The sequence below is a fragment of the Abramis brama genome (genome assembly GCF_963993115.1).
Source record: "Abramis brama genome assembly, chromosome: 5".
NCBI lineage: Eukaryota > Metazoa > Chordata > Actinopteri > Cypriniformes > Leuciscidae > Abramis > Abramis brama.
This window is the reverse complement of record NC_139967.1, coordinates 4,207,245-4,222,593: the sequence shown is the minus strand read 5'-3', so window position 1 is coordinate 4,222,593 and position 15,349 is coordinate 4,207,245. Positions and strand designations below refer to the sequence as shown.

The 15,349-nt window shown below is 35.6% G+C and overlaps 1 protein-coding gene across 2 annotated transcripts in view; it reads left to right on the top strand.

Moving 5' to 3' along the window:
- Positions 1-15,349, top strand: part of LOC311083238 (ras-specific guanine nucleotide-releasing factor RalGPS1) — a 140,752-nt gene that overhangs the window by 16,155 nt on the left and 109,248 nt on the right. For both annotated transcript variants that reach the window (XM_084114633.1, XM_084114634.1), the window contains exons 2-3: positions 10,559-10,698; positions 14,235-14,339. In XM_084114633.1, the coding sequence (XP_083970759.1) occupies positions 10,642-10,698; positions 14,235-14,339 (162 nt within the window). In that variant the 5' untranslated portion in view covers positions 10,559-10,641. The remainder of the gene's footprint in view (positions 1-10,558; positions 10,699-14,234; positions 14,340-15,349) is intronic.

Here is a 15,349-nt window from a genome sequence, read left to right as displayed (position 1 = left end):
TACGATTAATCGTGCAGCCCTAGTTCAAATGTTAATTTCCTTTGTTTTCTTGCGAGGTAGCCCAGACTTACTGGCACCCGCCTTGCAACTGAATAATTTTAGTAGCTTTAATAGAGATTATTTTAAAGAATACATTTCTCACTTGAATGCTGCTGTTAAATGCTGGAGAGGAGATAAACATGATGGACTGTGTACATCTCACTCAGGGGAGGAGCTAAGCTAATAGGGCAGATTATTTGCTAGTCTGTTACCATGTGACGTCACATTGGAGCACATTCCTGAACGGCTCATTTTGAGACACTGTTTCAGATTTATGGGGAAAATGACAAACGGGGTGGATGGATTTTTACCACAATAGGATGGTTGCGTTCACACACTGCAGTGCTGACACATAATTATGTTCAAAAACAATATAAACAGGCCACATTGCTGAATGTGATATGTAAATGGACGGTCATATGTTAATGTTATTTTATCACACACTGCCGTGTAAAGAGATATTTGGACACCTGGCCTGCAGTGAAGTTTGTGCTGTTTTAATATCACTGCTCTACATCTACATCCTGCGTCATAAATGCCAGTTTCATTCTGATGAGAGCCGCAGAAGGCAGGAAACTCCTGCACTGTCATCTACAGTGTTTTTCTCCAGTCAGCTGTGAGAATGAAGCATTGTCAACTTCACGGGCTGGTCTGATCTGGGGTGAGTTTCCTAAAATCATCCGTCATTATCAGCATAGCTCAACGAGTCGGTGTTTCCCGAAACCATTGTTCCAGCGAACATTCACAAACAGCATCTCAGAGTGGTGTGGTTGAAACGACAGCCTCGAGCTGTGGTTAGAAGCACAGTTTCTTGTTTGCATGACATGTGGACTTAATAAATCCTTATCTTGAGCCAAATAAGCAAGCTGTCATTCAGTACCATATATATATATATATATATATATATATATATATATATATATATATATATATATATATATATATATATATATATATATATATATATATATATATATATTTATTTATAACAAATTAAATTAAATGGAAAATCTTTGCTAGTGAGTATATCTGGTAGGGGTGGGAATCTTTTACCATCTCACGATTCGATTCGATTCCGATTCTTGAGGCCACGATTCGATTCAAAATCGATTTTCGATTCAAAAAGATTTTCGATTCAAAACAATTCGATTTTATTCATAATGATTTCTAATCAGGTTTCTGATCATGATCTACTCTCATCTGCTTTGCAATACAGAATGACAAACGGAGACATTAAAGTGTCTTTTTCACATTTATTAAGTTCAATTCTCAGGGAAGTGCCTTTTATCAAAAACATTGAAAAAATATTTTTACTTGGTACTTTTAAAGCAAAGTATTTATGATGACCCATAACGAACTTACTTCCAATACTTCCTATATTAATTGTATTAATAAAACAAATGGAAGTGATTTGGCAAGTCAACTGTAAGGTTACATTTGCCAGCATATGTCCCAACATTGCTGAGAACCAACAGGAAAATAAATGTGTGCCTGTACTAGCAGCATACTTGTAGTAAATTAATACAAACTTCAGCATATTCTGAATCTCTAGCATTTAATAATAGACTTCTAACCAACATCCTCTTGTTATTTCCAATGAGCAATATAATCCTTCAGACAAAAAAAAACATTTTGCTGTAGCAAATTCACAAACAGTTTTCGTTCAAAAATATAGAATTATGTACCAGAAGCTATCATAACGTATAATGCTTGTGGACTTATGCATATTCTGAATAATTAGTAACATACAAAGTCGCTCTTGACTTATACACAACTAAATAATAAAGAGTTATGACTTGAAATGTTTGCTGTATACCACAATCAAAAATAGCAAAGAAAGTGAATGAACATTCTGCAGAGAGTAACTTACAGTCAAAATGTAACTTTTTGTGACTGGCATTGCACATATTGCATACAGATCAGATCGGTTTACAAAGCATATTGATGTGAAAACTAAACAATACAGAAATTCGCTCTCATACAAAAAAATACTAAATAGATCACAATGAAATTGCCAATGTTCCATACGTTAGCTTTTAACGAAGACATTCTCTGGTGCCGTTCGGATTTGGCGCTCAGCCATCATGCGTCTGTTATGTGCGCGTCTCTGTTATGTGCACGCCACAGACTGTCCGCGCACTGCACGTCCGCTTCAGAGTTCCGCCTTTTGCGTTCCTTCAATGTTACGTTATTTTTTTTTTAGAAAATCGATTTTTGACATTTGTGAATCGATTCAGAATCGTCCACGTCCCGAATCGCGATTCATCTAAGAATCGATTTTTTTCCCCACCCCTAATATCTGGGTCTTGAATCACGTTCACTCTCTTGTTCGTTACGTGTGTAAGCATGAGCAATAAGTGCTGCTGCAGTTCACTTAACGGCCACCGGTGTCGCTAATAACAATGATTTCTCAATTCTACATATAGCACCTTTAATAAACATTTCATTGCCTTCAGCCATCATGTCTTTCAATGGCTTTCACAGGTCATGGGGATTTTTAAAGGGGTGGTTGATTATTATTTAACTTTTTTTTTTTACTTTAGTTAGTGTGTAATGTTGCTTTTTGAGCTTAAACAACATCTGCAAAGTTACGACGCTCAAAGTTCAAAGCAAAGGGAGATATTTTCTTTTATAGAAATCGCTTTTTAAGGACTACAATAAACGGCTGGTAGGGACTACACAAGCTTCTCTAAAATGTACATAAATCCATCTCCCGGGAACGCGATTTATAAGAATATGCTAATCAATGACTAGAAGATAACTACACATCAGCTACATAAATTCATCAATTAACCATTCAGAAACGTCCCGTTGCTTCTACATGTTGTCACTTTTTCTTGAGTCTCTCCATCTTTGTCAAACTACAGTTTGAACATAAAGGCTAAAATCAGACCTGCTAACACACACACACACACACACACACACACACACCCTCACCCTCTAAAAGTGACAATTTTAACATGCTATATGAAAATATCTGTGGGGTATTTTGAGCTAAAACTTCACATACACACTCTGGGGACAACAAAGACTTATTTTACATCTTGTGAAAAGGGTATTATAGGACTGACAAGTTGTATTTATTGTTTCATGTGCCATTGGCAGGTGTATTAGTACTGCAACACACCCTTAAGTGTGCAATATCAGAGTTTTTTAGTTTAAGGGCAAACCAGGTTTAACTGGCAGGAGGTGCTGTCCAACAACACTTGTTTCAACCGTCCCGACCGCGCCTTCTGCCAGTTAAACCTGGTCATAGCCTATACTGTTCATAGATTCATATACTGTTCCTAGACTTGTGTTTCTTTTAATGCAAATTCATTTTCAATTACACATGTTATCTCTTTAATAATCATCAATTGTCGAATCTTCAATCTTCAATAAATTTAATTTATCATCTTCCGGTTGACCTCGTTTTCTTCATAATAACAGGCTATTCAACAAACACTCAATATGACTCAAGGAAGAAATATAAGAAAATTAGTTGTAAACGTATGACAAATACGTTTACAATTCATTTTCTTATATTTCTTCCTTGAGTCATATTCATATTTGTCTTCGTCAGAATAGCCTATTAGAAAGATTACAAAATGCGCATAGGCTTATCGCCTATTGTTTATTGGGCGACAGAACAAAAATGGTTAATATGAACCTTTAAATTAAAATAAATTACAAAATATGTTTGTGCAATATGTACATAAGTTACTTGTCAGGTATTGTTCATAAAAACAAGCATTAGATGAATAGTTGCCGTTTAAACTGTTATGTTTCATCCGTCCCACCCCTGTGTTTCAATCGCCCCACTCAGGCGGGACATTTGAAACGAAGCACAACAACCGTTCAAAGTCAAATTTTACTTAAATCATTCTATATTTGTACCGAATAACACATGATACTAAGACAACACATATGTGAGTTGTTGATCACAAAAAAAAACATATACATATATATATATATATATATATATATATATATATATATATATATATATATATATATGTATATATGTATATATATATATATATGTATGTATATATATATATATATATGTATGTATATATATATATGTATATATATATATATATATATATGTATGTGTGTATATATATATATATATATATATATATATATATATATATATATATATATATATATATATATATATATATATATATATGTGTATATAACCTTATCTTAGAAACCAACGTTTATCTGAAAAGTGTTTGAATTGTCCCGGCTCTCCCCTACTCTAAATCCCTTACAGCACTTTTAGTATTGGGCAAAATGTCTATATTGCTGAATCCCTGGTTCAGACCATGGCTGTAGTTTCTTCTCTCAGTGACTGTGAGTACAGATCCTGGAGAGAGTTTAATAGCACTGCAGACTGAGCCGTATAATTACAGCATCTTACAGACATGCGAGAGATGAGGGATAATTAAAGAGTTTGAGGGTGACAAAAAAGGGGTGAGATGGATGACTAATATGCAATGAACAGGAGTGTGTGTCTCAGAGTCTTTTATATTGAAAAATAGCTCTTTGTTGCTGCTCACTGCTCTGTAACACATTATCAGGACCCTGAATCAATTACCTGTCACTCAACTCCACCTTTTTACCTCAATGTGACTGGACTAGACAGATCAAGTCTACACAATTTTGACAAAAGTCAGCAAACAGTGAGACTAATCCAATTACAGTCACATCATAGTTTATTCATGCTGCAGTGCATGCTGGGAACTTGCAAACGAACACTTAAAGGGTTAGTTCACCCAAAAATGCAAATTCTGTCAGTAATTACTCTCCCTAATGTTGTTCCAAATCCGTAAGACTTCCGTTCATCTTCAGAACACAAATTAAGATATTTTTGATGAAATCTGAGAGCTGTCTCACTCCTCCACAGGCTTCTAGGTAATCAATATCTGCCATCCCAGAAAAGTTAGGAAAGACGTCATTAAAATAGTCCAAGTGACTACAATGGCTCAACCTTAAAGGTGCTCTAAGCGATGTCACGCGTTTTTTAGGCCAAAACATTTTTTGAACCTCTCCTCCAAACCTCTCCTCACTATCCGCTCGCTGCCTGTCCCCTGAACACACTGTAAAAAAAACGCGGTCTCTGTAGACAGCCCAGGCTCCACAAACGGCAAGACAAACAAACTGGCCCAGCCTGGACCATGAAACATAACAAACAGTGTTCCAGTCAATAACCGACAAGAATGATTTGGGGGTGGGGGGTTAGTGCGCGTGCACATGAAGGGGGGTGTGGAGGAGAGAGAAGCATGAAGAGGGAAGTTAGCTAGAGGAGAGATGTCCTAGACAACAACAATGACTAATGTTAAAAATGTATATTCTTGAGAATTTTGATATGGCCGACACACGACCAAAGAGACGACATTCCGATGAACAAATAACAAAGAATAGGGAAAAGGTGAAGGAACGCGAAGTCCCGAATTTACATCGAAAAGCGTTCAAAAGTTGGCGAGAACTCTGCCAGCAGAAGGGCTTCCAATCCGACATGCAGGTGGCTCTGTTTCTGCTGGACAGGGTAAATCCAGTTTGGTTTTTCTAAATGGTTCATGACTGTTTCAGGAAGCACGGAAGGGAGGGGGAGGGGACGGGATGAGGAGGAGGGAGGGTCGAGCTAGCCTCCGTTTTGTTTGACAATACTTTGAACGTCAACAAGAAGTGACTTCGCCCAACATTGCTTAGAGCACCTTTTAAAGGGTTAGTTCACCCAAAAATGAAAATTCTGTCAGTAATTACTCACCCTCATGTTGTTCCAACCCCGTAAGACCTTCGTTCATCTTCAGAACACAAATTAAGATATTTTTGATTAAATCTGAGAGCTGGATCACTCCTCCATATGGCTTCTAAGACATTATAACTTGCTGGCCCAGAAAATGTATTAAAGACATCGTTAATATAGTCCAAGTGACTACAGTGGCTCAATCTTAAGTTTATAAAGCGACGAGAATACTTTTTGTGTGGAAAAAACCCAAAAATAACGACTTTATTCCACTATTAATTTCCTTCTCTCTGGGCCTCGAGTTTTTTCACGTAGTATAACTGCGCAGCGCGTCTGTGTTGCACGTCACCACGTAGGCTCACTATTGGCCGACGCTGGTCATGTGTGTGATGCGTGTGATGTGCAACACAGACGCGCTACGCTAAAACACTACGTGAACTAACTCGAGGCCCAGAGAGAAGGAAATGAATAGTGGAATAAAGTCGTTATTTTTGTTTTTTTTGCGTACAAAAAGAATTCTCGACACTTTATAAACTTAAGATTGAGCCACTGTAGTCACTTGGACTATATTAACGATGTCTTTAATACATTTTCTGGGCCAGCAAGTTATAATGTCTTAGAAGCCTACACTGTAAAAAATGATCGTAATTTTAACGGTAAAAGACTGTAAAAATGCTACAGTGAAAAACTGTTAATTGGTTAACAGAAAGTTTCCGTACTATATACGGTAAATAACTGTGATAGATCTAACGGTACATTTAATGTAATTTTACTGTAACATACCGTTAAATTTACAGTTTTTGAAAGTGAAAAAACAACTCATTGTATAATTTACAGTGAAAAACCGTAAATTGACATTCCCACAATTCCCTGTGACACTTCACATTTGAGGTATTTTTGTTGAAATAACTATGTTTGTTTCTTCATAGTTTTCTTCGTTTTTTCTAATCAGTTATGTACATTAGGGGTTTATGTTACATTTAATGTTGTTAAATTAATGTTTATTGCATTTTTAAAATTTCATGTGTTACCATGATGGTGTTTAATGTTTGTGTGAATGACACTGTGCAGCTTCTATATATATTTGTATTAACTTTCTTGTGGAAGAACTGCTTGTGTTGAGCTTTGATTGATCATGTGACTCTCATCACTGCTGTGTTTGGTGGTTATCAGTGTACAAAACAGATATTAATACTTCAATAGGACGGTAAATTAACATTATATCATATTACTGAAATTTACTGTTATATTTACTGGTTTATACTGTAAAATTGACATGTTGTTCAGAATAGCACGTACATTTTACAGTTTAAACCAGTAAATATAACAGAACTCCAGTGTGTTATATGCTGGTTTAAACTGTAAAATGTACATGTTATTCGGTAAAAGCAATTACTGTTTTGTTGTATATTTTACGGAATTGTTCTGGTAACCCCAGCTGCCAGTTTTTTTCCGTAAAAACTACGGGATTTTTTTTACAGTGTATGGAGGAGTGATCCAGCTCTCAGATTTAATCAAAAATATCTTAATTTGTGTTCCGAAGATGAACAAAGGTCATATGGGGTTGGAACAACATGAGGGTGAGTAATTACTGACAGAATTTTCATTTTTGGGTGAACTAACCCTTTAAGTTTATCAAGCGACGAGAGTACTTTTTGTGCAACACTTTTATGTTTTCTCGTTGGTTTCTCATGATTCGGACATCCAGGAAATGCACACTTTAGAACCATTTTAAACAGTAGGCTACATTGAGACCCATCTGCACCACTATTGTATGCTATATATACTATTGTATATTATACTATACTATACTGTACTGTACTGTACTATACTGTACTTACTACTGTATATCATACTATACTAATATATACTATTCTACTGTTTACTATACTATAAAATAGGCTACTGTGCTATAATATAATATACTGTACTCTATAATCCTCTAATATACTATAGTGCACTAGATGTATTTGCTGAAGATGTTGTCAAAAGGATCCGGCAGGTGTTCATGAAGCCCCTCAAGTGAAGTTCATTCTTTAAGTATGTATTGTGAATAACAAAAAACATGGAGGCACCCACTCTATTAAAGTGGACTGAGTGAAAGCGGGAGGCAAACTAATGTGCGTCTCCTTGGAAACACTTAATGGCTTTCACACCCGCTCTCAGTCCAGATGGCGTCTGAAGCGGGTGATGTCAGACGGACTGCTGTGCTGATGATCCAGTATAACACTGATGTGTGTGAGATAGTATTATCACTGACTCATGGGGGATTACATCGCAGATAATATAGGAAACGCTTTCAGATTATAATCAGAGGCTCTGGAGTGATGGAGACGGAGGTTTTTGGGTTGTGCTGTTGAATGAGTTACGAATAAGAGCCGTCTCGAATTGAGCTGAGTCGGGAAGACTTTGCACACACACACACACACACACACACACACACACACACACACACACACACACACACACACACACACACACACACACACACACACACACACACACACACAGTTTCATCAGGGTTAACTCAAGAATGCTTTATGGCACAAAAATATTCTATACAAGCAGAAATGACCTAAATTTTTCATGTTTATTTCAGTTTTTTTTTTTTTTTTTTTTGTGCACAATCAGGGCGAATCACACGAAAAACTGGGATTATTATTTAAACCTGCAAATATATTGAAAGTTTAGTTGTCACTCATAGTGTTATGCTGATCCTATGATTTGTAATAAATGTAGTTGTTTTAAATGAGACAAAAATGAAAAATAGAAGCACTGACATTAGTGGTCTCAGTTATTAGTGGTTTCACAACACAACAAATATTATGTAGGATTATATATTATTTAAATATAACAGATATATAACCATTTTTCAGCTTAGGCTAATATGCATGCAGTATGTGGTACTTATATGGGAATGAGTGGAATATTGATGTGATTTAAGTGATATAAACACTAAATGGATGGTTTGTAAACAAATCTCTTCTGATAGCATCTAGAAAGGCCCTGTTTGAGTAATTTGTAGTTGAGAGACGCCACCTAGTGGTGTGGATGAGTGTTACAACAATTTTGTAAGTGGACTCAAACATTAACACTCTTAATAGTTACAACAGTAGTTATATTGTTATATTTTTATGTTTTGTTAGTAGTCGCTTTTAGCATATTAGTATACAACAGGATCGTGATGCAATAAATTGATCAAATAAAATAAATACATTTGAAATGTTTACAAATATTTCTATTTCAAATAAAGGCTGTTCTTGTGAACTTTCTATCCATCAAAGAATTATGCAATCCTGATGGTTACAAATAATAATTATAAATGTTTCTCGAGCGGTGAAGGATCATGTGACACTGAAGACTGGAGTAATGATGCTGAAAATTCACAAATGAACAAATTATATTTTACTATATACTACAGTAGAAAACAGAACATTTTGAATAGTAATAATATTTCACAATTTTACTGTTTTTTTTGTAGTTTTTTTTTTTTTTTTTTATCAAATAATGGCAGCTGTTGTGAGCAGAAGCGTTTAATGTTTCAAAAATATGGAAAAAGTTTTTACCACAAACTTTTGATCAGTAGTGTATTTATTTATATTTTCATTTTCATTCATATTTAGTTTTTTTGGTCTCTCCATAAAGGATCTTATGAATGCTTTAAGAAGTTATGTTGTGCATTCAGATCATTGTATTGATAATAAGCCAAAAATCTGGATTTAATATTGAGGAGCTACTTATGATTGTACATAAACTCATATAAAGACCACTAGAGGTCATCACAGCTCCTCTGATTTGGCTTCAGTAACAGGCCATGTTTAATAGCGTAATAAACGCAATGAACTAGATTTTTGGAAGAATTTTCTGAGCAGTGTTTGGCCATAAAACTGAAGATGTTGATATGTAAATGTGGGTGGTCTTATGTTAATGAGCACATAAGCATGATGATTTCTATGAGCTGTTTTTGCAGTTTAGTTGGTGTAAATTCTCTGGCTGGATGTAAATGAGCTTGAGCTGTGAATGCTAGAGCAAGTCTATAGAGCATCAAACTTGTTCAAGTGCTTGAATGTCCTGTTTTCCATTGTTTCCTTTGGAGTGAAATGTTGATAAAAACCATCTCACAGTTGGAGCTGAGATTAAAACACTTTCTGTACAGCATCATGTCTGTCATTGTAAATGAAATTTCCCGATTCTCAGACCAAAGTGGGGGTTTCAGATCTCCAGCTGGGTGTGGAGAACTTTTCCAAAAAAACATTAAGTGTGTTGATCACTGCCTGAGTGATCCGAGAGGATTTCCATTGTAAAAGTCACATTCTTTCCTATTTGTTGCGCTCTTTCCTGACCCGGCGGTTCATCGGTCAGTCAGGTATGCTGGGGCTTCCTCTGGCCATCTGGGAAAGAGAGCAAACCCAGTCCCTCTGGAGTTCCTTAGACGTTTAGGATCAGAGTTTTCCCTACGCCACACACACACACACACACACACACACACACACACACACACACACACACACACACACACACACACACACACACACACTCTCTACACTCTCAAGCTAATGATATTTTATACAGTGCATATATCTTAATATTTTGCAATGAACCTAAGATACATGCGTCAATATAATTTTAATCATTGTCCGATCTATATTATTTGATGGTGTTTTAAACATTGGTTTGAACATCTTCATGATCTTGGAAAGTAATAAAGAATGAAGATAATTTGATGTGCATGCCCTGAACATGACTATAACTGGTATGTGTTTCTCCTCTGTGTGTCTCCAGGTATGGATGATTGGTCATATGTGGGGTCTGGCTGAGGGCCGCTGTTGCCCTGGCGTCTGCACCCCATTGGCTGATTCACCAGCATGTACCGTAGAAACGGCCTATCGGATGGCACCAGCATTAGCTCCGCCTCCTCTGAGGTAACCACTCCTCCTTTCATTTAAATATATTAATCTTATGAAATGATTAACTGATAAATAATTATTTTCTCATTGCCTTTGTTCAAGTGGTCACCGTTGAAAATTATATTTCCATATTTCAGCAGTATGACAAGATAGGACAGAAAGAGTGATTTAATTATAACAATACGGTTCTTTAGGGACTCATGTACAGGGTTATTCTAGTTAACTAAAACTAAAGCCATAACACATTTCTGTGATACTGGAATAAATATTATAAAATGATAAATATGAACTGAAATAAAAATTAAATAATGAATATATATAGTTGCTAGTTGCTTGATGTACTAAAATAACTAAAAATGGATAAAACTATATAGACATTTAAGACAACAATAACTGATCAAAAATGACCAAAACTTTAAAATGAAAATGGGAAATTCAAAAAATAATCAAATCCCAGTGATCTCAGTCATTTCAATCTCAATGATACTAAAATAACACTGTTCATGTATACCGTAAATTACTTTTTTTATTTATTTGCATACTTCAAGTAAATACCAGGCCTGAAACAGCAACATTGATTCAACATATATATATATATATATATATATATATATATATATATATATATATATATATATATATATATATATATATATATATATATATATATATATATATATATATATATATGCCATCTGAAATTTTCTTCTAGAATGATCATTTTTATCAAGCTTGTATATTTAAGTTCAGTAATTTAACTTAAATTACAATTAATAGGTAATTCTCATTGCCATTTAAGTGAAATTACTGAACTTAAATATACAAGCTTGATAAAAATGATCATTCTAGAGGAAAATTTCAGATGGCACTTAGAGGCTTTTGCATCTGAACTCTTCATACATATATATATACAGTGCAATGCATAAGTGAATACACCCATGCTAAAGTTGACTAAAAAGAGGAATAAAAAATCCTATTTTGGAAATTGAACTTAATGCCTTAATTTAAAAAATTAGGAAAAATCCAACCTTTAAGGACACCAATTTTCTTTGTGAATGAATAATGTATCGTAAATAAATAAATGTTCTTCCTTAAAATACATGGTGCATAAGTGAGTACACCCCTATGTTAAATTCCCATAGAGGCAGGCAGATTTTTATTTTTAAGTATTTTTTTATATTTTTTTTTAGGATACTATGCATCCTGATAAAGTTCCCTTGGCCTTTGGAATTAAAATAGCCCCACATCATCACATAGCCTTCACCATACCTAGAGATTGGCATGATTTTATTTCAGTTAGCCTAAAAGCTAGTTTGATTTGCATTGAGAGATGATCTTATGGAAAGTACCCCATGCCAGTCTCTAGGTATAGTGAAGGCTATGTGATGATGTGGGGCTATTTTAATTCCAAAGGCCAAGGGAACTTTATCAGGATGCATAGTATCCTAAAAATTAATTTTAAAAAAATACTTAAAAATAAAAATCTGCCTGCCTCTATGGGAATTTAACATAGGGGTGTACACACTTATGCACCATGTATTTTAAGGAAGAACATTTATTTATTTACGATACATTATTCATTCACAAAGAAAATTGGTGTCCTTAAAGGTTGGATTTTTCCTAATTTTTTAAATTAAGGCATTAAGTTCAATTTCCAAAATAGGATTTTTTATTCCTCTTTTTAGTCAACTTTAGCATGGGTGTATTCACTTATGCATTGCACTGTATATATATATATATATATATATATATGACCTTGTCACGCACTGGTAAATCACCCTCTGTTGTGTTTCGTGGGCTTATGTCATTGCGTCAGTGCACTTGCTGTCCTCACTTAGGTCCTGTACAGGGTGGCTGTTCTCTGATGGACAGTTATGGGTTTGCAGTGGAGCATTGCATTGCTCTAATGAGGGTTTGACCCTGAATGGCAGGCAGTGTGAATGAGGTCGTGCTTCTGGCATCCACCGACCCCTCGTTTCCACTGCCATTACCAGCCCACGACCTGCAAACTGAAGAGATCCTCCACTGACAGATGTACTGTGGTGGTACCATAGTATCAGGTGGCAAGACTGTTATTTTCATACATGCACTACCATTCAAAAGTTTGGTCTCGTTTAGATGTTTTAATGTTTTGAAAGAATCTCAAATGCTCACCAAAGCTGCATTTATTTGATCAAAAATCAAAACAGTAATATTGTGAAATATTACTACAATTTAAAAGAACTGTTTTCTCTTGTAATATTATAATGATTTGCTGCTCAAGAAACATTTCTAATCAGTTGTTCTGCTTCATATTTTTGTGGAAACCATGATACATTTTTTTTCAGGATTCTTTGATGAATAGAAAGTTAAAAAACAGTATTAATTTGCAAAATAAATCTTTTTCAACCTTATAAATGTCTTTACTGTCACTTTTGATCAAGTTAATGCATCCTTGCTGAATAAAAGTATTAATTTCTCTCAAAACGGTGTAATGCTGAATGACTGCCATTTTCCTACCATGGTGCTTCAAAGTCTCATAAAATAGGGAACCACGACAAAACCAACAGCAAAGACTAGAGCACTATACATCAGATTAAAAATAATACTACACTGTATTATTATTGCTGTTATTAATCATATCTACATATCAGTCAGTTGCAAGTCAACTCATTAATGCACTTTATTGCAAATGCACATATTTTAGTCGGACTGTTGCTGCTAGACCTCTACACCTGTCATTATGCACTCATATACTAATTAATATTTATGTACATGTATATTTCTTCAATCTCATTACAGTCTATATAATTCTATCGTGTTGTCATTCTTTCAAATTTTAAATCTAGTCTATTGTATTCTGTGGAGAGTCGTACAAAGCAGGTCGTACTGTGTGTGATTGTGTATGTGACCGATAAACGTAAAACCTGAAACTTAAAATCAATGAATTTGCAATCCTCATAGTGCCGATACCGTGTTTTTCCATGGTACATTTTTATGGTAATACCATGGTGCTTTTTTGTAAGGGTCAGCTCTTTTTTATTTATGGGAAAGTATCAGAAAGTACCATGGTAATAAATTGTTTTTGGACATGTATGGACATTTACACGCATCTTCATTCAGATGCTGTTATCATAAGATCAAAGATCAATCGAGCTCTGGGAACTTGCATGGTTTTTTCCAGCGCTGGCAGTCGTCCCGTGAGAAACATATCCCACATCTGCCATGATGAAAACCTCACGCTAACCCGACAACTTTGCTTTTCCATGGAAAGAACTGTGCGGATATTTTAACGACAGACATGATGTGCTCTGTGACGGCTGGTGGTCAATACATGAGAGCCACACCAGAACAAATAAGGGATAATATACAGTCATCATCAAAAAATAACCCCAACCAGGACAATAAAATCAGGAACATTTAGTTAGACGGTAATTGTGGTCAGTTTTGATTTCTAGTTGTCTTTCATTTGTTAATGAATAGTCATTGTTCGCATGCATCCCTCTCTTCTCTGTTATTGTTCTTTAGGAGCATCTGTAATATTTCATGTAATGCTTCTTTCTCATATTCAGGGAAGCAACAGCTCCGTGTCTGTGGACGGCCCGAGCGCTGACTATGCGAAGAGCTACGATGCCGTCGTGTTTGATGTGCTGAAAGTCACGCCAGAGGAGTTCGCAGTGAGTAAAACTGTCAGCGTTCAGTTTGATGCTTTCTCTGGTGGAAAACTTTGGTTCTACATCATTTGTCCTGTCCTGTAATGATGCAGCTCCTTGAGTCTCATTAGTAGCTTTCCTGGTCGATCGGGACCTTTCCGTTTGGAAATAACTGCTCCGTTCCAAAACCTTGCCGTCGAGTGCTTGTGGAGCCGTCGTCCTGACTGACACTGGGCCTCATGAGCTCCAATACTCAGCATCCTTGTGGACACAATGAAAGAGAAAAATACTTCTGGAACAAACGTTTTTGAAAAAGTCTGTGCTCACTGCTATGTAGTTTGCTGTTGTATTACTAAGGAAGCATGTTTTTAACAGTGTTGGCTGATCTCCTGGCCTGGTCAAACTGGTCTGTTGGCTGGTTTTATATGGGGTTTAGGGCAGTAGAACAAAGACACATTTAAATCACCTAAGACCAATGAACCAGTTATATGTATTATACATTCTTTTCTTTTCTTCTTCTTAATTTTTTAATACATTTTAAAGTCCCCCTGTAGTCAATAATTGGATCCATTAAAGGATTAGTTCACCTCAAAATGAAAATGTCCTGATAATTTACTCACCCCAATGCCATCCAAGATGTCCATGTCTTTCTTTCTTCAGTGGAAAAGAAATGAAGTTTTTTGAGGAAAACATTTCAGGATTTTTCTATACACACTGGACTTCGACGGTAACCAAATAGTTAACCAATCAATGCAGTTTCAAAGGGCTTTAAAGTGCTTCAAAGGGCTCTGCACGATCCCAGCTGAGGAATAGGGTCTTATCTAGCGAAACGATCAGCCATTTTCTAAAAAAAAAAAAAAAATTTATATACTTTTTAACCACAATCGTTTGTCTTGTGCTGGTCTGCGACGCGCCAGGCATTGCGTCATCACGTTGGAAAGGTCACGCGTCACGTCATCTATCTAAGTTATTTGTCTGTGTTCTCTGGTTCAAAAAGGTAGGGAAGGGCGAAAAATTCCATCTCATTTTCTCCT